Source organism: Moschus berezovskii, chromosome 9 (assembly GCF_049115385.1).
Source record: "Moschus berezovskii isolate FMDL1 chromosome 9, NW_MosBer_1.0, whole genome shotgun sequence".
In the NCBI taxonomy this organism is placed as follows: domain Eukaryota; kingdom Metazoa; phylum Chordata; class Mammalia; order Artiodactyla; family Moschidae; genus Moschus; species Moschus berezovskii.
The window spans coordinates 76,092,197-76,116,792 of NC_142468.1; the positions used below are offsets into that span (position 1 = coordinate 76,092,197).

The 24,596-nt window shown below is 43.5% G+C and overlaps 1 protein-coding gene across 3 annotated transcripts in view; it reads left to right on the plus strand.

Moving 5' to 3' along the window:
* RYR3 (ryanodine receptor 3) overlaps nt 1-24,596 on the plus strand; it is a 569,645-nt gene that overhangs the window by 378,794 nt on the left and 166,255 nt on the right. For all 3 annotated transcript variants that reach the window (XM_088839832.1, XM_088839833.1, XM_088839834.1), the window contains exons 33-38: nt 1,099-1,185; nt 1,598-1,824; nt 4,649-5,444; nt 7,926-8,126; nt 15,718-15,820; nt 16,621-16,758. In XM_088839832.1, the coding sequence (XP_088695958.1) occupies nt 1,099-1,185; nt 1,598-1,824; nt 4,649-5,444; nt 7,926-8,126; nt 15,718-15,820; nt 16,621-16,758 (1,552 nt within the window). The remainder of the gene's footprint in view (nt 1-1,098; nt 1,186-1,597; nt 1,825-4,648; nt 5,445-7,925; nt 8,127-15,717; nt 15,821-16,620; nt 16,759-24,596) is intronic.

The following is a 24,596-nucleotide window of genomic DNA, read 5'->3' on the forward strand; positions in this document are numbered from 1 at the left end:
TGCTTGGGCTGCCATCTGTGGGGTTGCAGAGTCGGACACGACTGAAGCGACTTAGCAGCAGCAGCAGCAAAGGACTTTAGATGGTGGGATTAAAGTCGCATTTCTGCTTCTGTGGTCCCCCAAAAGCTCCACATCGAAGTAAATAAGTGACAGATGAAGCCACCGATGTCATAAATGGATCACATGCCTCATCTAAGCAGCAGCTAAAAGGCAGTTGGTGAATCTCACACTATTTTTAATGTAAGAAGTAAAATCATAGTGTGAGGAAGGGGTGGAGAGAAATTTAGAGGAACCAAGTAAGGAGGAGAGGTTTTGAGGGAGGAGACAGGCTCTGGGGGCAGCTTCTTCATGGAAGCACCATGTGGTCCTTGCCTGCCAAGTTGGCTCTCGAGTGGGGGCACTTTTCCCTTCAGGGACATCTGGCCACCTCTGGAGAGGTTTTGGGTTGTCATGACTGTGGTGGGGTGGAGAATACTACTGACATGTTAGTACATAGGGGCCAGGGATGCTGGTAACTACAATGCACAGGACAGCCCTCACACAGACACTTACCCAGCCCAAACTATCAGGAGGACCGAGGTTGGGACATTTCTGCTATAATTCCCCCAGGCTTGCCTGACCAGCGCCACGTGCCTTCAGAAAGAATACTGACGTCACCTCACCGCCCTCACTCGTCACCTCCCATGGGCAGGAGTAATGCATGATGGTGCTCCCTGAGAGCCAGGGGTCTCCCTGTGAAGAGCGAGTGTCCTACCTTGTTCTGTGACCAAAGCACACACTGCCTCTGGTGGCCAGATGGTAGCTCCCGACTGTGACTGCCCTCCTGCGCTCTGGAGAAAGCTGCTGGCCTCAGTTGCCTGAGAGGGAAAATGAAAGGATGGGAGACCACTCAGCCCTGAGTGGAGAGAGGAGTATTGAAGTTAGGAACAGTGACAGTAGCTACCAATAGGGAATTTCTGAACAGTGCCCAGTGAGCAGCCAGTTAGCTGTCCTCTTTCCCCTCAAGTTAGAATGAGGGGGTTGATTGAAACACTCATGACTTAGCCCCCTAGGATTTTATAATTCTGGGCAAACCTCTGGATTTCTTTTGGTTTCCAGGTGGAGCCCAATACCAAAGTGTTTCCAGCAGTCTTCCTGCAGCCCACAAGCACCTCTCTGTTTCAATTTGAACTTGGGAAACTGAAGGTATTTATCTGTCCCTTGTATAATGGCTATACAAAAGAAGATTCACAGGCCATTATGGGAAGAAGCTCAGGCATGAGAAAACCAGGAAATCTATGACCTCCTGCTTCTCAAATGCCCCCCCACAAATCTCTACACGTCCATGTGAAATTCATGCAGCGGAACATAGGTTCCCATTTTCCCCTTCTCCCACTTCTTTTGGGTTCCAAAAGGATTAATGGATGCTTGTATAACCCATTATGTCAGGTCTTTATTAGTGCTGGAAAAGCCCTCATTGGTCCCTGGATGCATTTGTCTGTCTTTAACGTTCAGCTTAATGTATGGCTCACTGTTGCTTATCACGGGCTGGGTGAATTGTGCAGTCACTGAGCATCTCTGTGTTGCCTGTGTCTGACGCCTTTCTGCTTTGCCCCAGAATGCCATGCCCCTGTCGGCAGCCATATTTAAGAGTGAAGAGAAGAACCCCGTCCCTCAGTGCCCGCCACGGCTGGATGTCCAAACCATCCAGCCTGTGCTCTGGAGCCGCATGCCCAGCAGCTTCCTGAAGGTGGAGACGGAGAGGGTGAGCGAGCGCCATGGTTGGGTGGTGCAGTGCCTGGAGCCCCTACAGATGATGGCACTCCACATCCCGGAAGAGAACAGGTAGTAGAGGGGCCCCTGGAGGAAGGGGCGGGGCCCGTGAAGGAAGGGGAGGGGCCCGTGAAGGAAGGGGAGGGGCCCGTGGGGGAAGGGGCGGGGCCCATGGGGAAAGGGGAGGGGCCCATGGAGGAAGGGGAGGGGGCTGGGCGGTAGGGGAGGCGAAGGCAGGACCCAGCAAGCCTGGGAGGGAAGCGGGAACATCCTCTTTGACCAAGGTTCAGGGTGGTTGCTGATCGCCCCGAAGCGTGGGTTTCTCTTTTCTTTCCCTTCCCCACTTTAACTATTCAGTCGGAAACAGGAGCAGGGTATTCACGATGATGTGCCAGCCATGGGGCTTTCACTGTTGCTCTGAGTTCTGCACTCAGGGACATTTCCATGCCTTAATTTAAGAAAGGCATGGTCCAGAAATCTGTTGTGATGGCAATACTGGAAAGAAGGAGGCAAGCCTAGATTGCTCAGAGAACCGAGAGTCAGGCTCCTGGCCCCCTCCTCATTAAGAGATGCTCCTGGTTTGTGGCCTGGGTTCCGTTCCAGTGCTGCCACTTGCTGTTTGTGGCTATTGAGTGATCTACTGACACACCCAGGCTTCAGTCTCCTCATCAATACAGTGAGAGCGATGCGCACTCAATGGATTGCTGGGAGGGAAGAAAGGAAGTTGTGTAGGTAAAAACGAGTTCAGTTTCAATTCAGTTCAGTCACTCAGTCGTGTCCATCTCTGCGACCCCATGGACTGCAGCACCCCAGGCCTCCCTATCCATCAGCAACTCCCAGAGCTCACTCAAACTCATGTCCATTGAATCCATGATGCCCTCCAACCATCTAATCCTCTGTCGTCCCCTACTCCTCCCACCTTCAATCTTTCCCAGCATCAGGGTCTTTTCCAATGAGTCAACTCTTCGCATCAGGTGGACAAAGTTTTGGAGTTTCAGCTTCAGCATCAGTCCTTCCAATGAATAGTCAGGACTGATTTCCTTTAGGATGGACTGGTTGGATCTCCTTGCAGTCCAAGGGAATCTCACAAGTATTCTCCAACACCACAGTTCAAAAGCATTGATTCTTCAGTGCTCAGCTTTCTTTATAGTCCAACTCTCACATCCATACATGAGTACTGGAAAAACCATAGTCTTGACTAGATGGACCTTTGTTGGCAAAGTAATGTCTGCTTTTTAAGATGCTGTCTAGGTTGGTCATAACTTTCCTTCCAAGGAGTAAGCATCTTTTAATTTCATGGCGGCAGTCACCATCTGCAGTGATTTTGGAGCCCCCAAAAATAAAGTCTGCCACTGTTTCCCCATCTGTTTGCCATGAAGTGGTGGGACTGGATGCCATGATCTTAGTTTTCTGAATGTTGAGCTTCAAGCCAACTTTTTCACTCTCCTCTTTCACTTTCATCAAGAGGCTCTTTAGTTCTTCTTCGCTTTCTGCCATAAGGGTGGTGTCACCTGCATATCTGAGGTTATTGATATTTCTCCTGGCAGTCTTGATTCCAGCCTGTGCTTCATCTAGCCTAGTGTTTCTCATGATGTACTCTGCATATAAGTTAAATAAGCAGGGTGACAATATACAGCCTTGACGTACTCCTTTCCCTATTTAGAACCAATCTGTTGTTCCATGTCCAGTTCTATTGCTTCCTGACCTGTATACAGGTTTCTCAAGAGGCAGGTCAGGTGGTCTGGTATTCCCATCTCTTTCAGAATTTTCCACAGTTTATTGTGATCCACACAGTCAAAGGCTTTGGCATAGTCAATAAATGAGAAGTATATGTTTTTTCTGGAACACTCTTGCTTTTTTGATGATCCAGCAGATGTTGGCCATTTGATCTCTGGTTCCTCTGCCTTTTCTAAAACCAGCTTGAACATCTGGAAGTTCACAGTTCACGTTTTGTTGAAGCCTGGCTTGAAGAATTTTGTGCATTACTTTACTAGCGTGTGAGATGAGTGAGTTCAGTTTATGAACATAGAATTAAGTACATTTTATTTTTGTGAATGTTATTACCCTTTGATCACTTGGACAGAAAAAATAAAAGATGGAGGGCAGAGCTACATTAACATCCATGTAGCTCCCACTTAGGTATTCCACTGGGTCATGGACAGCAGCAGCACAGGCACTTGTGAGGAAGGAGCAGAAAGGAGTCCTGCCAAGTAAGCTAATTGCAAAGGGTCCTCAGATTCTCAGTGAGAAGACAGAATGGAAAATCTAAGCAGAGATCAGAGCCTGTGCCCTGGACCCCCACACCCACAGCTAAAGATTGCTACAGTCAGGATGGAGAAAGTGAATTGGCAACACCAACTCACCTCAGGTTGGAAAGTGTTTCCTCTCTGGACAAGAGTGCAAGCATGTGTTGTTTTTCAGGAAAGGGAAAGCCTGTGGTTGATAGTAAATTAGAGATTATGCAGATAAGGCAGATGGTAGATTGATGGAGAGATTAACTGCATCTTCTTCAAGGGCAGAGGAGGTCCTTGAGCCTACAAATAAGAAGACAGAGTCACCTGGCATGGACCTGATGACTGTTTTCAGTATTGAGGTTTGGCCATTTCCCTAATGACGAGGACTTGGATATTTGGTAAGCTAGTGTCTTCTTTAAGTCTTTCAGACTTTTGAGACCCTTATAGTTAGAAATAGTAGATTATCAGGAGCTGGGATATGGACCAGAACTGCGAGAGGAATAATAACCTATAAGACTTCCATCTCCTTTGCCTTCCTTGGGTTGCGTGAAATCTGGGGATTCCCAGAGTGAGTACTCTGCTGAATCCTGGCACATGGATTCACATGGAGGAAATTCACATTTCCTCCACATGGAGCAGTTGATTGCTTGTCTCTTCCTCAGGTGTGTGGATATCCTGGAGCTCTGCGAGCAGGAGGACCTCATGCGGTTCCATTACCATACGCTGAGACTCTACAGCGCCTTGTGCGCCCTGGGAAACAGCCGGGTGGCCTACGCCCTGTGCAGCCATGTGGACCTCTCCCAACTCTTCTATGCCATTGACAACAAGTACCTCCCTGGCCTCCTGCGCTCAGGCTTCTATGACCTGCTCATCAGCATCCACCTGGCCAGCGCTAAGGAGAGAAAGCTGATGATGAAGAATGAGTACATCATCCCCATCACCAGCACCACCAGGAAAATCCGCCTGTACCCGGATGAGTCCAAGAGGCACGGGCTCCCTGGGGTGGGCCCGAGAACGTGCCTCAAGCCAGGGTTCAGGTTCTCCACCCCCTGCTTCATCACCACCAACGATGAGCACCAGAAGCAGAGCCCCGAGATTCCCTTGGAGCTTCTCAAGACTAAGGCGCTGGGCATGCTGACGGAGGCAGTGCAGTGCAGCGGGGCTCACATCCGGGACCCTGTCGGGGGGTCCGTGGAGTTCCAGTTTGTGCCTGTGCTGAAACTCATCGGAACCCTACTGGTCATGGGCGTGTTTGATGATGATGACGTTCGGCAGATCCTCCTCCTCATCGACCCCTCTGTGTTTGGGGAGCACAATGGGGAGATGGAGGAGGGAGCAGAGAAGGAGGAGGTGACGCAGGTGGAGGAGAAGGCTGTGGAGGCTGGGGAGAAGGCCAGCAGGGAGGCTCCCATCAAAGGCTTGTTGCAGACGCGATTACCAGAGTCCGTCAAGCTGCAGGTAACCCAGGGCAGCCATCATCCTGCCCTTGGAAAGAGCTAGGGAGGGAGACAGGCCGGCCTGGTGATGGGGTCTGGACTGTGGCTGTGGGCCTGAATGTGGAGTGGAGCAGAGATGCTGAGGGAGAGCACCCCTTGGTCCTGCCTGTTTCTGAGCTGGAAGGTACTCTCTAGTGAAAGTGTTAGTTGCTCAGTCGTGCCCAACTCTCTGCCACACTATGGACTGTAGCCCGCCAGGCTCCTTTCTCCGTGGGATTTCCCAGGCAAGAATAATGGAGTGGGTTGCCATTCCCTTCTCCAGGGGTTCTTTCTGACCCAGGGATCAAACCCAGGTCTTCTGCATTGCCGGCAGATTCTTTACTGTCTGAGCTACCAAGTCTTCCTAAACCAAAATGAGAATACCAGCCCTCATCAATAAGGCACCTGCTTTAGAATTGTTTTTCTGGTACCAGTGATAGATTTTCCCTGATCTTATCTCCTACTCCTTGGGACTAAAGGGTTTATTGGTGAGATCTTGTCTAGAGACAGGGAGGAGCCTCTGGCTGTGGAATTGACCAAAGGAACTGGCTTATAGGGTGACCACACTCATCACCTACTCTCATACATTGCCATACCCTGATCACCAGGCTGATGTGGGCCTGTTAGACTGGCACTCAAAGAAAATGCCATCTGAGCTAAGAGTCCTACTCACTTAGAGTTGCCCCCTTGGCATCACCTGAGGAACTTCAGTATTTCTTAAGACATAGTCTTACTAGACATGAGCTAGCATCAGTGATGTACTGGGGATGATGGTGACTTTGTCTTTTCAGCATTGAGAAAAGAGAAATGAAAAGAAATAGAGGAGAAATTAACATAGTACTGTAAATCAATTGTACTTCAATAACATTTTTTAAAAAGTAAAGAAAAATGGAGGAGAGGAGTTTGTCTTAGTGGAGTGAGCCTGGTCCAGGCATCCCTGGATTTTAATTCCTGCTCCTTGGCCACTTACTAGTTGAATAAATTTGCCAAGTTAGTAGCCCATCAGTCTTAGCTTTATGATTTGTAAAATGTGGATGATGATATAATAAAACACAATATTAAAATGTTTTTATAAAATGTAATTTGAAATATATTTAGTATATTTAATAGATAATTTGCAGTTAAGTTCTCTTATCCAGTGTGATGGTGGTCTTTTCATCAGCGCCTTAAACATAGAGCAGAAGCATAACAAATTTCACATATGTACCTTCAGTTCAGTTCAGTCACTCAATCATGTCTGACTCTTTGCGACCCCATGAATCCCAGCATGCCAGGCCTTCTGTCAGCAGAAGCATAACAGATTTCACATATGTACCTTAAACATTTTATTAAAACATATAAATGTGCCATTCTGATGGAGGGCCAAGACCTTTTCTTTAATGTGAGTCCCTGACTGGCACATAGAGTTCTCTCCTCCATGGATGTTACCTGTCATGTACCATCTATGATTGCCAGTCTGGAGTCTAAGGTACCGTGAGATCTAGAGGTAATCGAAAGCAAGCTGAGTGCAAAATGCTTCTGGATTTTTATGATTTTTCTAGTTTTTTATACTTGTCTAACACTCAATTTTGGCATGTTGTTTTTTTTTTTAACTTGCCTTTCTCAGATGCTCCCTAGTCACTCAATGTAGCTTTCCTATTTTATTGACCCATGTGACTTTAAATGGTAATTATAATCACAAGGAGAATGGGTGTAAGAGATGGGTCCAGGTTTTCCTGGTGGGAGCAGAGGCTGTCCTGCTGGGCGACAGCACCCACCCCCAGGGGCCTTGTCTGTGCCCAGACACGCCGGAGCGTGCTCCTGAGTCACGTGTGCGGTGTTACATGGAGATGGGTGAATAGAACTGCTTTAGTAAAAATATGCAAAAAACACAGAAATTACGGCAAGTGCTTGGCACCCTGTCTGGCAAATAGCTGGTGCTCAGTAAGCTACAGTTGTTGTTTTTCTTATTAGTATAAATTCTAATATGATAAGATTAGCTATAGTAATCCCGATAAATTGATCAGACGGTGCCGATAAGCAAAAACAATGAAAGATTCAGAGAGAAACCAGAGACTCACTTACCTATCATCCAGAACCAGAGATGTTAGGAAAGCAACTCAGTCCTCAGATGTACTGTTTGGTGGTGGTCTCTACTGAGCTTAGAGCCCTGGGAGAACACTCTCTTACATGCTGTTCTCTGTCTCCACAGGCAGACGTGCTCTATGTCAAATGAGCTCATTTTCCTATTGTAGTTCTGGTCTCAGCAGTGAAAAACTGAGCTCTAGGTTCAAATACTAATCCAGAGTCGTCCAGTAATAGCCAACTTGGATTCCAGTAATAGCTCTGTGGTTACTGTGTAACACTGGGCAAGTTCCTCAAATTGTCTAAGCCTCAGTGTTACCATCTGTAGATTGGGAATGATAATCGCAGCACCGGTGAACATGAAGTGTTATTATATTCGCACATGTGTACACTTTTACAGATGTGTGAGCTGCTCAGCTATCTCTGTGACTGTGAGCTGCAGCACCGGGTGGAGGCCATTGTAGCCTTTGGTGACATCTATGTCTCCAAGCTCCAGGAAAATCAGAAGTTCCGCTACAATGAGCTCATGCAGGCCCTGAACATGTCTGCGGCCCTGACCGCCCGGAAGACCAGGGAGTTCCGCTCGCCCCCACAGGAACAGGTGAGAACCTTCCAACCTGTTCCTAGGGAAGAACTGCACCCTCTGGAGCAGGATACACACAGCCTTTATGTGAAAGGGGGTGGGCAGCCATGAGAGCTAAGGGAGATGGAAAGATCCCAGCCAGCACCAGCAGACGGGCTAGTCCTGGGCTGAGCTGATAAGCATCTGCCAGCCATCTTGGGTGGGAAGATAACCTTCTGAAACCGCATGGGGAGGGGGCCAGGCTTTCTCCCATCATGCCATGCCACATGCCAGGGCCTCTGTCAGTAAGGCAAAGGCCACATCACATCACATCACTAGACCAGCATCCTGTTTCACCCTTTAGAAGAATTTTTGTCCAGTCCATCCAAAAGCCACTCTTCTCCATCAGAGAGCAACAGAATATGGTCAGCATTTCCTGATTCATGAGGGCATGTGCACAGTCTTTCTCATCTGAGGGCCCAAACCTCTCACCCAGTTATGGAGATCCCCTGGAATCCATCCCCCAACTCCAGCTCCAGGAAGTCTGGAGAGCAGAAGTTGGGTGAGGGAGTCCCTTCTGTGATGTTCTGTCTCCATTCTCTGTGGTCCCCGCCTCGGCGTCACTCAGATGGAAAAGCTGCTTGGAAAAGAATGAAAATCCTGAGAAACTTGCAGATGACAGAGGGACATCTTGTAAAATAATAGTTTCCAGTCATCCCTGCTGCTCAGCTGCTTGCATATATCCTGTAAGCCGTTCAGCGAGGCTCCCTCAGTGTTCAAGGGAGAAGATAGATCTTTCAGGGAAGAAATTCATTTTCTGTCTCCAAAACCAAATCTTTGGATCTTATACATATTTGATAAGCAGCCTATCCATAAATTGTTGTCAGTGTAATTACCACCACTTTATATTAACGACTCTGCCACAGCTTGGGCCAATTACTTTCCTAAAACCTGTTTAAAACCTGTTTTATAGGCTATAGATATTTATACTGGCATAAAAAGGAACTGCCTCTCTGGGTTTTTTAAGATTCCTTTGAATGATACTGGCCTTGATAGAGAGCAGATCCATCAGCTTCACAACCCTTTGCTAGAGGCAAAGTGAGAGGCCCTGTGGATGGATGGGAGCAGATACTTTGTACTGTGCTAAGGAAAATGGAGTGAGTGTGCAGTGAGCAAAGTGCAGTGAATTATTCTTGAAGGCTTTGCAAATGTTGTCAGGCTGCTTTCAGACTGCCAACAGGTGTGAACAGTCCCTGTTTCGGTTGGGCAGATGCTGACTCACATTTGTGAAAAGTGGGATGGCAGATGATGTGGTGATTAAAGCACCGGTGTTGGCTTCAGAGCCTGGCTGCCATTCCCTCTCTGCCATCACTCATGGGATAGTCTTGAGCATATTACTTCTCTCTGTCTCAACGTCTTCAGGCTGCAAAATGCAGATAATGTTTGTGAAAATCCCATGAGGTAATTCACTTAGATTGCTTGGCAGGAAATCAGCCACATAGTAAACATTCTGTAAGTAGGAAGAGCTGTCATCAGTTTTAGTGTCAGAGGTATTTGGCTTTGCCTCATGCCATGTTAGCTCAGTTGGTAGAGTCTGCCTGCAATGCAGGAGTCCCAGGTTCAATCCCTGGGTGGGGAAGATCCCCTGGAGAAGGAAATGACAACAACTCCAGTATTCTTGCCTGAAAAATCCCATGGATAGAGGAGCCTGGCAGGCTACAGTCCATGGGGTTGCAAAGAATCAGACATGACTTAGCGACTAAACAGACCTTCTGTCAGTGAGCTAGTGACTAGAATTTACGCATGTTTTCTGGCATCTCCTCAGCTCAACCAGGACTGCGTTGTCCATCTGACATTATCTTTATCGACACAGCTCATGATCCTGGCTCCTGGAAGAACCCTTTCACTCTTGCTGCCTTCTGCCTCCTTACCTTCTCTTCTCCATCCTCAGGGCCCACCATCACTTCCTCCTTTAACCTTGTAGGCGGTCCTCTGAACAATCATTTCAGACCCCTTTCAGAAGTCTCAAGAACTTCTTTCCTTATGTGTTAGACCAGTGATTCTTGAGCAGACATCAGAATCCCTGGAAGACTTAATAAAACACATTGCTGGTCCCACCTCTAGTGTTTCTAATTCAGTAGGTCTTGGGTAAGTCCTGAGAATTTGCAGGTTTAGCAAGTTTTCAGGTGATGCTGAGGTGTCCAGAAATGAAATAAAAGAAGGGACACTCTTACCAAACTCAGTAGTCTCCTTTGCCACCCCTCCCAGAGTATTCATTTCTAGAAGAATCTACCAATAGAACTTTCTAAATAATTAAGAATTTAATGGGACATAATTAAAATTAAAAGCTTCTGCACAGCAAAGGAAACTATAAGCAAAGTGAAAACACAGCCTTCAGGATGGGAGAAAATAATAGCAAGTGAAACAACTGACAAAGAATTAATCTCCAAAATATATAAGCAGCTCCTGCAGCTCAATTCCAGAAAAATAAACGACCCAATCAAAAAATGGGCCAAAGAACTAAACAGACATTTCTCCAAAGAAGACATAAAGATGGCTAACAAACACATGAAAAAATGCTCAACATCCCTCATAATCAGAGAAATGCAAATCAAAACCACAATGAGATACCATTTCACACCAGTCAGAATGGCTGCTATCCAAACGTCTACATGCAATAAATGCTGGAGAGGGTGTGGAGAGAAGGGAACCCTCTTACACTGTTGGTGGGAATGCAAACTAGTACAGCCACTATGGAGAACAGTGTGGAGATTCATCAAAAAACTGGAAATAGAACTGCCATATGATCCAGCAATCACACTCCTGGGCATACACACCGAGGAAACAAGAATTGAAAGAAACACATGTACTCCAATGTTCATTGCAGCACTGTTTATAATAGCCAGGACATGGATGCAACCTAGATGTCCATCTGCAGATGAATGGATAAGAAAGCTTTGGTACATATACACAATGGAGTATTACTCAGCCATTAAAAAGAATGCATTTGAATCAGTTCTAATGAGGTGGATGCAAATGGAGCCTATTACACAGAGTGAAGTAAGCCAGAAAGAAAAACGCCAATACAGTATACTAAAGCATATGTATGGAATTTAGAAAGATGGTAACCTTAACCCTGTATACAAGACAGCAAAAGAGACACAGATGTATAGAACAGTCTTTGGGACTCTGTGGGAGAGGGTGAGGGTGGGATGATTTGGGAGAATGGCATTGAAACATGTATATTATCATATGTGAAATGAATCACCAGTCCAGGTTCGACGCATGATACAGGATGCTCGGGGCTGGTGCACGGGGGATGACCCAGAGGGAGGATATGGGGAGGAGGGAGTTGGGAGGGGGGTTCAAGAAGGGGAACACAGGTACACCCGGGGTGGATTCATGTCAATGTATGGCAAAACCAACCAATATAATATTGTAAAGTAATTAGCCTCCAATAAAAAAAATTAAAAAATAAAAGAAATTAATAAAAGATTTGGAGGATTTCAGTTAATTTCAGGGCATAGTAATGCAAGATCACTTGGAAAATAGAATACATAGGAATTAGAATTTTAAAACAATGATATGATTACCTCACTCTTCTGTAACTTTTGAGAATAAAATAGAGGTCAGCCCTATATCCATTCACTGTTTAAAAAGCTGAAATAGAAACATACTTGGGGGATGTAACTAAGTACAAAGGTAAGTAAAGCTAGGATTAGTCCAGTGATTGTTGGCAAATTATCCAAGCATAGTCAGCAAGCCTTTCACTTTGAAAAGAACTTCTTTAGAGGGTGTGACCTGCAGCAGAAAATTAAGCTCACTCCCATTTTTAGTTATGCCCTGAGGGCTCCCACTTGCTTCCAAAATGTTCTACCAAAAGGAATATCTTTCAGTAAAGAAATTAACTTTCTGATTCTTGGAACCAGTTCTTCAGATCTTATTTTAATGAACAATTCATTGATATATGTTGCTGATACAGTTACCGTAATTCAACCAATTTTACCATCATGAAACAACTACAAAAATAATGTTTCCAACCTGCTTTGTGCATATTATACAAACAATACCTCTATTTTCAAACACTTATTTGCAGTAGAAGCTTTGAATAAGGATCTTCCTAACAATATTAAGTAAGGTTCATAGTTTAATAAAAGATGTTATAAATGTTTTCACCTAGAAATCCCAAACGAAAGGAGAAAATACCCCCTTTGCCTGGTGTTTGGGTTACCCTATGTAATAGAGTGAAATGGACAAGATTACGTCTGGTTATTTTTATTTGCTTATTTAAGGCTGCAGTGGTTCTTTGTGGCTGTGCATGGGCTTTCTCTCTAGTTGTGGTTTGCAGACTTCTCATTGCAGTGGCTTCTCGTGTGTGGAACACAGACTCTCAGCACATGGGCATCAGTGATGCGAGTTCAGTAGTTGCATCTCACGGGCTTAGTTGCTCCGCAGCGTGTGGAATCTTCCCAACCAGGAATTGAACCTGTGTCCTTTGTATTGGCAGGTGGATCCTTAACCTCTGGACCACCAGGGAAGTCCTACCTCTAGTTATTACCGCAGTGCCTCCAGATATTTACTACTCAGGGTCATGGGTCTGTGGAAGAATTTAGACATCTAGGAATCTGAATGTTAGCTTTATTTATTTTTTTTTTACTAAATTTTCATTAATTTCTAATAGCACTTTCAATTATTGATGTAGGCAGCAAAGCAAATACTTGACTGTCACCCACAGAAGTTTTGTATATTTTTTCATCTGGTATCACAGTGGTTCTAATACTTGGTAATATCATTTACATCCGTCACTGCTTCAAGATCACAGTGGGTATGAGGGCTGCCCCTAGATCTTTTTGTGTAATGAATTAATAAATAAGTATATATGTTACCATATCACAATTATGTTTTTATGATCTTGATAATTAGATTTCATCATAACTGTTTCTCTTTGTAATCCCTTATATTTTATTTTAGGTATTTAAAATGTTAATTTGAGAAAAACATCTATGGGTTTCACCCGACTGTCCAAGTAGGACATACATGCTCGGGAACTCAATTGTGTCTTACTTTTTGCATCCCCACAGACTATAACCTGCCAGGCTCCTCTGTCCATGAAATTTTCCAGGCAAGAATACTGGAGTGGGTTGCCATTTTCTATTCCAAGGGATCTCCCCAACACAGGAATAGAACCTGTGTCTCTTGTATCTCTTGAATTGGCAGGCAGATTATTTTCCAATGAATCACCGGGGAAGTCAAGGGTAGTCCATGGCACAGAAACAGTGAAGCATCTCTGACATAAAATTGTAAAGGAAAGGATGATAGGCTGGCTTCAAAACATAAAACTGACATGTCAAAAAAAATTCTATAAAGACAATTAAAAGCTCACTAAAAACTGGGAAATGTATTTGGAATTGCAACCCCATGGACTGTAGCCTACCCGGCTCCTCCATCCATGGGATTTTCCACGCAAGAGTACTGGAGTGGATTGCTATTTCCTTCTCCAGGAATATATATTACCAAGAGATAATAATCTATAGAGACGTGCAAAACACTTGCCAATTAATTTTTAAAAGATAATCACACAACAGAAAAATGGAGGAAGAACATGGATAGGAAATTTATACATGGTGATATAAAAACGGTCCTTCTATGTGAAAAAACAGTTCAACCTCACCAATTAAATGTAAAAGCAACAGGGATATGACATTTTTTACTCATTAGATTGGAAAATATTTGAAAATATGTTAACTCTCATTACTGTAATGGAGTTGGCAAAATAATACACACTCTTAAATAAATTTGGTGATAATGCAAACTGTTGTGAGTTTTCTGGAGAGCAGTCTGGCAATTCATATCAAAAGCCATTAAAATGTACAAACCTTTTGATCCAGGCATTTTGCTTCTATGAGTTTATCCTAATAAAATGAACAGAGATGTGAACAAAAATTCCATAAAAGGAAATTCAAATGGATTTTATTTACAGGGATAAAAAATGAAAGCAACTGATATATTTCAGAACAGATCATTAATTTTACATACATTTTATATAAATCACTGTTCATCCTTGTGATGAAATGCAGTGCACCTGTAAGAGATTGGGTTAAGAACATTTTTAAATGCTTGAGATAAATTAAGTTGAAAAATTGAGTTTCAAAAAAGTCGAGTTAGATTGTAATCTCAATCTGCCTACATAAAGATATTAACTAAAATATTAACAGCAGCTATCTCAGTGGGGAGATCTGAGTAAATTTTCTTCTTTAGCTAATCAAGTTCTGTATTACCTTTATAATCAGAAAAAAGTAAAAGCTACTTTTATTTTTTAGCAACTCACAGTTTATGGCTTTATTTCATTAGTGTATTATTTACATCTTTGTATTCTCATGACCCATTTCTCCAAAGATCATTTAAAATGCATGCCCTGAATTTATGACTTTCTTCTCAGAATCATGCATTCCTTCTTAAAGGCAGGGATTAGAACCATAGTCACTAAAATAGTTTTTCCAAAGAAGGAGGATAGAGACAGTATTTTGGTGATGTAAAACAATATTGCTAGAATATTTTCTTTACCTTTTTTTGCATTTTCAGTGGAGTCCCCCCCAAGTTGTTGAGGTTTGGTTAACACAGAACATTGTATAGCTTAAGGTGTACAACCATAATCACTTGATATCTGTCTATATTGTGGAAGCATCATCACAGTAATTTTAGTTAACATCTGTCACCTCACATAGTTATGAATTATTTTTCTTATGATGAAAACTTTTAAGATCTATTCTCCCAAAGGGGGAAGGAGAGAGCAGGACAAACTGAGAAAGTTGCACTGAAAGTCACACTGCTACATGTAAACTAGATTAGGATGAGATGGTCAGATGGCATCATCGACTCAATGGACATGAGTGTGAGCAAACTCCAAGAGATAGTGAAGGACAGGGAAGCCTGGCGTGCTGCAGTCCGTGGGGTCACAAAGAGTCAGACACGACGTAGCAACTGAGCAACAAGGAATCAGAGTGAGAGAAAAACTTTGTGCTGAATATATTTTGTACTTGTTTTTTTAACTATGTGTGTGTTGCCTAATTAAATTAATAAGAATTAATAGGAAAAAATGAAACATATAGCTAGTGGGAAGCTGCTGTGTAACACAGGGAGCTCAGCTCAGTGCCTTGTGATGACCTAGAGGAGTGGGGTGAGGGGGCGGGGGTGAGGTGGGAAGAAGGCTCAAGAGAGGGGGGCATATGTGTACTTACGGTGGATTCTTCTTGTTGTATGCAGAAACCAACATGACATTGTAAAGTAATTATACTCCAACTAAAAATTTAGAAAAGATCTACCATCTTAGCAGTTTTCATGCACAGTGTTATATTACAGCCCCAGACTTACTCATCTCATAACTGGAAGTTTGTGTACTTTTTAAGAATATTTTTAACTTTTTTAATTGAAGTATGGTTGATTTACAATGTTTCAGGTGTACAGCAAAGTGATTCAGTTATAAAAAGCTATTTTTAAATGTTGGCTGTCTTTACACACACAAAAAAAATCAAGTTAAGGTTTGCAAAGAATATTAGGTGTCTAAGGTTGGATCTGAGTTCTTTAGACAGACATTGACAACCAACTAGCCAATCTTTTTCGCCCCTCCAAGATCAACATGCTTCTTAACTTTCAACTGGGGGAGAACTGCCCATGCCCAGAAGAGATCCGGGAAGAGCTGTACGACTTCCACGAGGACCTTCTCCTTCACTGCGGTGAGCTTCCAGATAAAAGCTTTATCCAAGACAACGCTGTTCATGGTTCCTTGGTTAGAAGTTCATGGGGGGTTGTAAAGTTAGTTTCTATTTAAAATTATAGTGCTAATTATCCAAGAAATGATTCCTTCCAAACTATTTGGGTCAGAGAAGATATCGGACATCATCCTGGAATAATACATGACTGAAACTACTTCTGTCTACAAGAAATGTTGCTGAGATCTAAGAGAGGGGACTGGGTCTCTGAAGAAGGAAAGAAAAGAACAGATCTTTATATAGACCTCACCCAATTTATCTAACATTAGATAGCTGGGCTGCTTTTCCCAGTTGAACCAAGATTCTGATCACCTTTGCTTTTTAGCTTCTTAATGATATGAGTATGACCATATCTGCCCTTAAGGATTCTAAACCAGCCGTTTCTACTTTGATACATATCTGCTGGTTTTAAGTGCCCATCAGCAATTGTGCTGCCTTTGAGAGCTATGTGGATAACAGATGACTTTTTCATTTGAAGTAACAGGTTGTTAACTGTTTCTTTCTAGATACTCTGGAGCCCATTTGGGGTATGGGTTAGAGTAAATTAAGTCTTGGGATTGAAATTACTTTATGTTTTTGTATATAAGAAATTATCATTTAAAAAGCTTGCCAAAAGACGTGATGTAGACAAATATTTATAGGAGGCTGCCTATAGTATATTTAGAAACTTCCAAAGGACAGAAAGCAGTGTTTCTAGGTTCTTTCAATTGTCTGGTGGCTTTGTGTCCTGTTTGAGGTTGTCCCTCTTTCTGTGGTTTGCTTAGGGGTTCCCCTGGAAGAAGAGGAAGAGGAGGAAGAGGATACCTCCTGGACTGGAAAATTCTGTGCCTTGGTACAGAGAATCAAAGGCCCTCCCAAGCCAGAGAAGGAGCAACCAACGGAGGAAGAAGAGAGATGCCCTAGTAAGTTCCCATGCCTTTTGATCATGGTGCTCCCAACCCAGGGCTCTTCTAAGGCATAATTAAAGTAAAGTGAAAGTGTTAGTTGCTCAGTTGTGTCCACCTCTTTGCGACCCCATGGACTGTAGCCTGCCATGGGATTCTCCAGGCAAGAATCCTGGAGTGGCTTGCCATTCCCTTCTTCAGGGGATCTTCCTGACCCAGGGATCAAACTCGGGTCTCCTGAATTGCAGGGAGATTCTTTACTGTCTGAGCCACCAGGGAAGCCCCTAATTAAGGTAATGAACTTCCTAAACATATATTGTGGGATGAAGAAGGGCTGCTTAGCTTCCAGGAAGCATCTGGGCATTCTGTTATAATTAGTGCTCTTAATGCTCTATATTTGGGGCTCTGCTTTCCTTTTGACTTAAGGAGCTTACTCTCAGAGTCTTCTGGAAGGGATAGATTGCTTGGTAGGTCTGCTCTTGTCTGTCTACTTTTAAATGCCTGATACCTGTACACAGATTTCTGTTTTTCTTTCTTTTATGTTTTCATAGTCTTCCTCTTGTAGCCCTCATTGTTCTTGTCATTTTTGTTTGTGGTTCCTTCACATTGAAAATCACCCCATACTTCTGAGCTACCAGAGATGCCCCTTAGCAATCAAAGGGAATAGGTGGTGGGGTTTGAAACAAGGGAGTTTGTTTTCATTTTGGGGCTATGATTTTCCTAATACAACACCCTGGAGGACTTGGACCTTCTATCTTTCATCTTCCCTAAACCTTGTTCAAATCATTTCTCTAATCCTTATAGTACAGATAATTCCTACCATTGAAACATTCCCATTTTGAAACAAGATCATTGTTTGTAGTGCAAGACAGTTTACTGTCCATAAACTATTTATACTTCAAGAGGAAGATGGTCTGCATATTATAATCAGTCTGCTCTGTACTGTGAAATTATGCAAATATTTCACTTGTCTAAAGAAGAAGGAATTTTCCAGGTTTAATGTAGTTGTTTATTATCTTATTCCCTGTTCCTATCCATCTTAGAACATGCTTTCAAATTATAGACTAGAGCAATAGACTGTCAAGATATGATCAGGTTTTCTGAAAACACTACTTTGGGGTTCATACATCTTATTGCCCTTTCTATTGACCTTCCATCTTTGTCAGACTATCTCTGAAGGGAAAGAATTGTCCCCGTTTATCAGCAGAAGTGTTGAAGCCTCAAAAGAGTATCTGGGGTACTTGGCAGCAGTTGCACTGGCAACCCTTTATCGGTCCTATTTCTCAGCATGGAGGAGGGGAGTTCTTTGGTGAGAACATGCCAGCATGATTCAAATGTTCAGAAAAGTGAGTTTAGAGTTCCTTTGTGGTTACTGCCAAAGCAGAACTAAAAATAGACTGAACTGACCCAAATTACCTGCAGAGAGTCTGTTTTTAAAATGGATGCTTCTTTCTAAGACAATATGTCATGACCAGGAGTCCTCCAAGGTGACTACTTCATGTTAGGTAAATAGTTAGATTAGCCCACCTGATTCTGAAGTCTCCCTAACTCTAAGAATGGTTTCAAGCTCCAAGGACTACAGTGTTCAGCATTTGCTACCCCGGGGTTCAGGCAGAAAGATTATGTTGTATCTGTTCTGGCAGGACATGCAGAACTACCTGAAAGGCCACTCCAGCATAAGACTCCACAGTTCACCCCACACTTCTTCCCTTCCACAAGCAGAATTATGGGAGGTTCAAACTTTGTGTCATAAGTCTCCTATCCTGCAGTCCCAGAAATAGAATAGAAGGTGGCCAAGCATGTCTGGTTGTCAGCGTATGGGTTCCCTGCCAGGTGTTCCAGGGACACGAAACTCCTCACTCAGGGCTGACTTTTTAAGAGAATCTTGGAGATGGTTTTACTGTCCCCAAGATTGTTTTTCACTTGATTGAATGGAAATGATGGTTCTGAATACATACCCAGTTGCCATAAAGGATTCTAATCCTTTAAAATACTGGTGACGTCACCCATGTTATTGCTTATGATTTCTCTTACCCTTGTATTTGATAAAATATTAAAAGTTCAGATGATGAAAATAGCATGCCATGGTGAAATGACAATTTCCGAAATACTTCATATGTATTCGTTTACTGCTGTTAGTTTTTGTCCCTCTTCCATTGTGTAGTTGATGAACATCAGACTCAGAAGAGTTAAAGGATACTTATTCTTTCCACCGTTACCTGGTTCTAGAAGAATTTCCAGGTGCTTGATGTCAACAGCCCAAGGTAACCAAGATGAGTAAGGCTGTGACTTGATTGAGGTCTTCCGACTCTGATTCCACACTCTTTCCATCATCCCATGAAGCTTGGCATAGAATTTATCAGCATATATATTAATATGATGAGCCCCAACCTACGTATTACATACAGAATGCCTTCTTGAAACCATCATCTTTTTATCTTGCTTATTGTATCTGTGAGATAACTCACTTCTGAGACTCACTGTTATGTGTGGGAATCTGAACCCAAGAGAGGTCAAAATTTTAACATCAAGAAATTGACCCAACCAAAGATCTGGATTCAGGGTTTTCAGGATAGGTGGTGCAGTTTCTCCCCTATGAGCAATTGGTGTTGGCCAGATAACCTGCAGGGGAACCTCAACAGGTAGGAAAGAGAAAGAACAGTGTCCTGAAACCCGTAAGAATCCTGCTAGCTGGTTCAGTGTTAAAGGGATTTACCCAAAGTAATTCCAACCCATATCGCAATAGAAGTTGCTACAATGTTATCAAAAAATTATATGATAATGAAGAAGTTAAGGAAAATAGTAGCAGCCCACCATACAAAGTAGCATTTTTTTTTTTTACTATCCCAATCCAGCAAGTTGTCCAGAAAATCTTTTGCCTCTTAGTTGGAGGCCAGTGCTTCTCAGAAACACACTACAATTTAAGTAGAGTTTCCTTGAATTTAAATTTGTAACCACTGAGTTTTTCCTCCAGAAAAGGCCAACCAGTTCTTTCTGCTAACTTCTAAAATTAAAAAAAATAAAAGTCACTTGTCACTTTGCAACTCAAAGTCAGTGCCTTCCTGACCTCTGTCATTCACTGAGGGCTTTATGTCATTCACTGAGGGCTTTCCCCATGGCAGGTTTTCACAGTATCTTCTCTCTGCAAAGAAAGCTGCTGCCTGAATCAGCTCTCACCCAGTCACTAAATAACCTGAGGCCCAAGCCCCAGATTCTCCCCCGCTTACATGCTGCAGCCTTTTCTCATGCTGAGGAGGGAAAACAGTCTACTGTTCACCCCCAAAATAAATCCTGGGCCCCAACACAGACACACACAAAGTAAGCTAATTGAACAGTAGGTGTATCTGTAGGTGCTCAGGCAGTGTTTCTAAGCCTCCTTAGATTCTCTCCAATCAGCTTCTCCCTGAGACGTACACAACACAGATACGTCCTCCAGGAAGTCTTTTTGTCCACCTTATCCTCCATCTACCTGCCCCTGCCACATTGTCACAAAATTTTCTAACAGGGCATGTGTCATCCGGGGCATGACACAAATTTCTAACATTGCCATGTGTCTAACAGGGCAATGTCAGGAAAGTCATGCCACCTTAGGCAAAGTATTTTTTACAGGGACTTAGTACAGAGACCACATCTTACTCATTTCTACATTCCCTTCATGAGCACACATCTTTTTCACTTCTAATACATGTTAATCATTTGAGACTCACAAAGATGAAGAAAATGTGGCCCTTACAGACAGAGGAGGAAATGGGTGTGGACAGTCAAACTCCATATAGCGTGAGGTCGGGTGTGCTGTGAAAGTACAGATAAGGGACAGCAGGCGGCCAAAGAAGGGGAGTGAAAACTCCATAAAGATTACAAATTGGTAGATGTAAGAGGGAAAAGTATTTTTGGTGAAAGGAGCTACTTCAACAAAGCCCGGGGGGCAGGGGGGAATCCTATTCCAAGAGTGGCAGTGAACTGAGATTGGCTGAATTGTAAAAGCAATAGAATTAGGAAGTGTAGGAAAGGCGGGCTGTGTTACAGCAGCGTGTCCTGAAAATGCCAGTGGTTCACAGTCTCAGGGTGTGACATGGTATCGTTACCATGTATTTTATACGACTTGGCCTTGCAGCTGCCAGGAGGGACGGGCTGACATTTACGTGCTGTACCCACTGTGTCCTGAGTGTTGCTCTGGCACTTCTTTGAGTATTACCTCATTTAATTCTAACAACAAAAATATGCAGTCAACAATGTTATTCCTATTTTACAGTTGAAGAAACTGATGTAAAGACAGGTTAAATAACTTTCCGGAGGGTAACGTAAAAATTCAAATCTTTGTCTATCCCACTGCAAACAACCAGATACAGTGGCAGCCAGGTCCCCGTTTTGTACACTAGGCAGTTAAGCCTGAGAGAAGCGAAGTGATGTGGACAACATTCTTGCAACAAGTGAAAAAGAGGCCAAGATGAGAATCACGCTCCATATCCAGGGCCCCTGATCTTTGAGAACTGTACAGGGATGCTGTGCGGGGGTGGGAGAGGGCAGGGGAGGATGGAGAAGCTCAGAGATCAAGGATGCATGGCCAGGAGCTTGCCTCAGCATCAGTTTATTCTCCACACCGAATAGACATAGACACTAAAATAAAAGCAATTTGATTACCTTCCCAACAGGGTAAAGACAGAGACCTCAGGTCCCTGAGTCTTTGGCTGTCCCATCTGTGTCCCCTCTTCATTCCAGGGTTTTCAGGGGTTTCCCTCCCTAGCACATCAGCAAGCATCATCTGTTCTCTCTGTGCTCTCCTCCCCGTTGTCATCATCGGTCATTTAATCGCCTGAATGTTTTCGAGAAAGTGAGTATGAGGCTGGTTGACTGATTTCAAAAACAACAGGCTAATTATCTCCATATGATGGATGAGACCCCAGGAGGCTGCAGAGATGGGCTGGCAGAAGTGCAGTCTCACGGATGCTTTGTGAGGCTGCCTCTGATGGGAAGGGGTGTCCAGCCAGCTGGGGAAATGGTCCTGGGGGTGACACAGTTGCTTCACAAGTGGGAAGGCTCTAGCCAAGGTAGAAAACCACTGAGAGAGGGAAACAGAATTAGCAGAAATAGTCAACCTTCAGGAGACTGTCCATGCATGACCAGCCTGAGAGTCAAGGTCAAAGGCAGCCAGACCAGGGGGACTGGGCGTTTTGTGGGGTCCAATTGTGCAGAGACGGGAGAGGCTCATGTCTTGTACAGTGCTCACTTCCACGCTGCCTCAACCTATAGACCATCTATAGACTAGAACCTTGATTTGCTTATTAAACTGTAGTGCTTCTTTGCCTAAATAAAAAGTAAAGCGAGGATTAGTCTAACAGCAGCCATCAGTGTTGGGGAAACTTAGTTCCTACCACATCTGTTTTTTCTGTTCTTACCTGATGATCTGGAGAGTTAAGTGATGATTCAGGTACCACATTTAGCACAGAGACAGACTCACAAGAAGTTCTTAGCAAATATTGGCTACTACTGTTGTGATGAGAAATAGAGTGTTCTAGCAAGCTCCCTAAATTTTTACCCTTATTTCCCAGACAGGGAAGCCAAAAGAGAAGGAAACAAGTGTGCATGTCTAAAAATTAAATATAGAGCTGAGATGAAGGAGAGCTGGGTGCTTTCTTAGATGTTCAGCTGCTTGCTTGGGAGGCAGGGAAGTCGGGGAGTTGCACATCACATGCCTCTGGGGGTCTGACAGCCACTGCCTGTTCATTGGGCCCTGATGACACAACATAAACAGAGCGGTTCTTTCTTGTCAGTGGGGAACAATGTCCAGTTGTCTTTGCAGGCTTTGCCTTTCAGGTTTTCAGAGCCTTGCAGCCTTGCTCTCAGTGATCTCTAGAGAATCTTTTTTCTACTGAAATGAGGCGAAAGTGGTACCAGGTGCACAGCCCAAGCCAGAGAGGCACCAGGAAAGCTCAGAGAAATTGTTGTTTAGTTACTAAGTTGTGTCTGACTCTTTTGCGACCCCATGGACTGTAACCTGCCATGAACTGTAGGCTCCACTGTCCATGGGATTTCTCAGGTAGGAATACTGGGGTGGGTTGCCATTTCCTTCTCTAGGGGATCTTCCTGACCCAGGGATCAAACCTGCATCTCCTACAATGGCAGGCAGATTCTTTCCTGATGAGCCACCTGGGAAGCTCCAGAAATATTAGCATGATGAATTTTCCAGATCTCCTTGGAATGTATGGATTTAGCTTTCTCCCTGACCTTCTCTGCTAAGAAGTCGTAAGTATTTGGCCACTTTATAACACAGACCAGACTTTCAGCCCAGAGGAAGCTCTGGAGCATGGAGCACAGAGGGTATGACACTCTCCCTAGTAAATCTTCCCAACTAAATCTAGCGGGTGTTATTGCCATCTGACCCTTGACACAGGAAGGGCTCTTTCTCCACCAGCAATCATGATAGTCATCAGAAAGGCCATCAAGTTGCCACAGATCATCTTCTCGATGTAAGTGATTAGCGATGTGCGGTGATGCTTTGATAATGGCCACTTCTTCAGTCACCACTGGCATTTAAAGACTTTATTTCCTCAGACTCAGATTTTACTATTAGCAAGTGCAAGCTGGGTAACATTGTGATAAGGCTGGTTGGCATTAAAATTCAGTGGTAAAATTCTTAGTGCTTATCAGTTTAATCCAATGAAGACATAGGTATTCATTTCACCATTTTAATATATTAGTACAAGTAAAGTAAAGTAAAGTAAAGTCACTCAGTCGTGTCCGACTCTTTGCGACCCCGTGGACGGTAGCCTACCAGGCTTCTCCGTCCATGGGATTCTCCAGGCAAGAATACTGGAGTGGGTTACCATTTCCTTACAACCCTTCAAGAACTCAGTGGGTTGGATAGACACAGAATTGTAGAATATTAAGCCACAAGTGACTTGACTTCATACAAGTGAACAGAAGCACAGAGAGGTAAAGCATCTTGACCAAGGTCACACACGCAGATCAGGAACAAAGTACCCAGCACTCTTGTCACTAGACGACACACTCATTCATTTTCTTCAACAAGAATTTTATATTGTTCACTTCATCTTACTGGTGAAGAACCTGAGCCTCTGGGAAAGGGACTAATCTGCCCAGCTCAGAGTCAGCTAGAAAAAGAGCTAAAGCTTTATAATTTTCAGGATTTATTTCTGAATCCATTTTGGAGTTTATGAAGAGAGCATCTAAGCAGTATAATATAAATTTAAAGCATTAATAAAGATAACTATTTTTCTGAATTTTATGAAGCTATTGAGAGTAAGCAGCACTAAGATGGTAACATAGATGGATTTAGATTCCAGCAGGCAAGGTTTGAATCCCAGCTCTGTCATTTACTGTTTATGATATTAAGCAAATTTCTGAAACTTTCATGTGTTAGTTTTCTTGTCTGTAAAAAGAGAATAATAATAGTTCCTATCTCATAGGGTAGGAGAAGGGAATATAAGAATTCAGTAAAGCAGTGCTCAGTTTAATGTTCTGGTACTTAGAAGTTGGTATACCTTTCAGCTCCTGAAGTGAATATAAAACGTATAGTTCATATATAAGAACTTCACTTCCTTGTTTATCATTTCGGGTGCTTTCAGTAAAAAAGGAACAGAAAACCCAATTCAGATAGAGTAGCTGATAAAGGAATTTTATGACTGGTGTATCTGGAGGTGATGGCCCCAGTCCCTTTGTTGAATTAATTCCTTGGCTCTGCTCACCTCCACAGCCAACATGGTAACTGCATTTCTAGGCCTCATCCGTGAACAAGTGTTCAAGGGAATGGTGAGAAAGTTTCTTCTACTCGTATTCAAGGCAAGAATCCTGAGATCACTTTTGACTGGAGAACTTGATCAGGAATCAACTGTTGA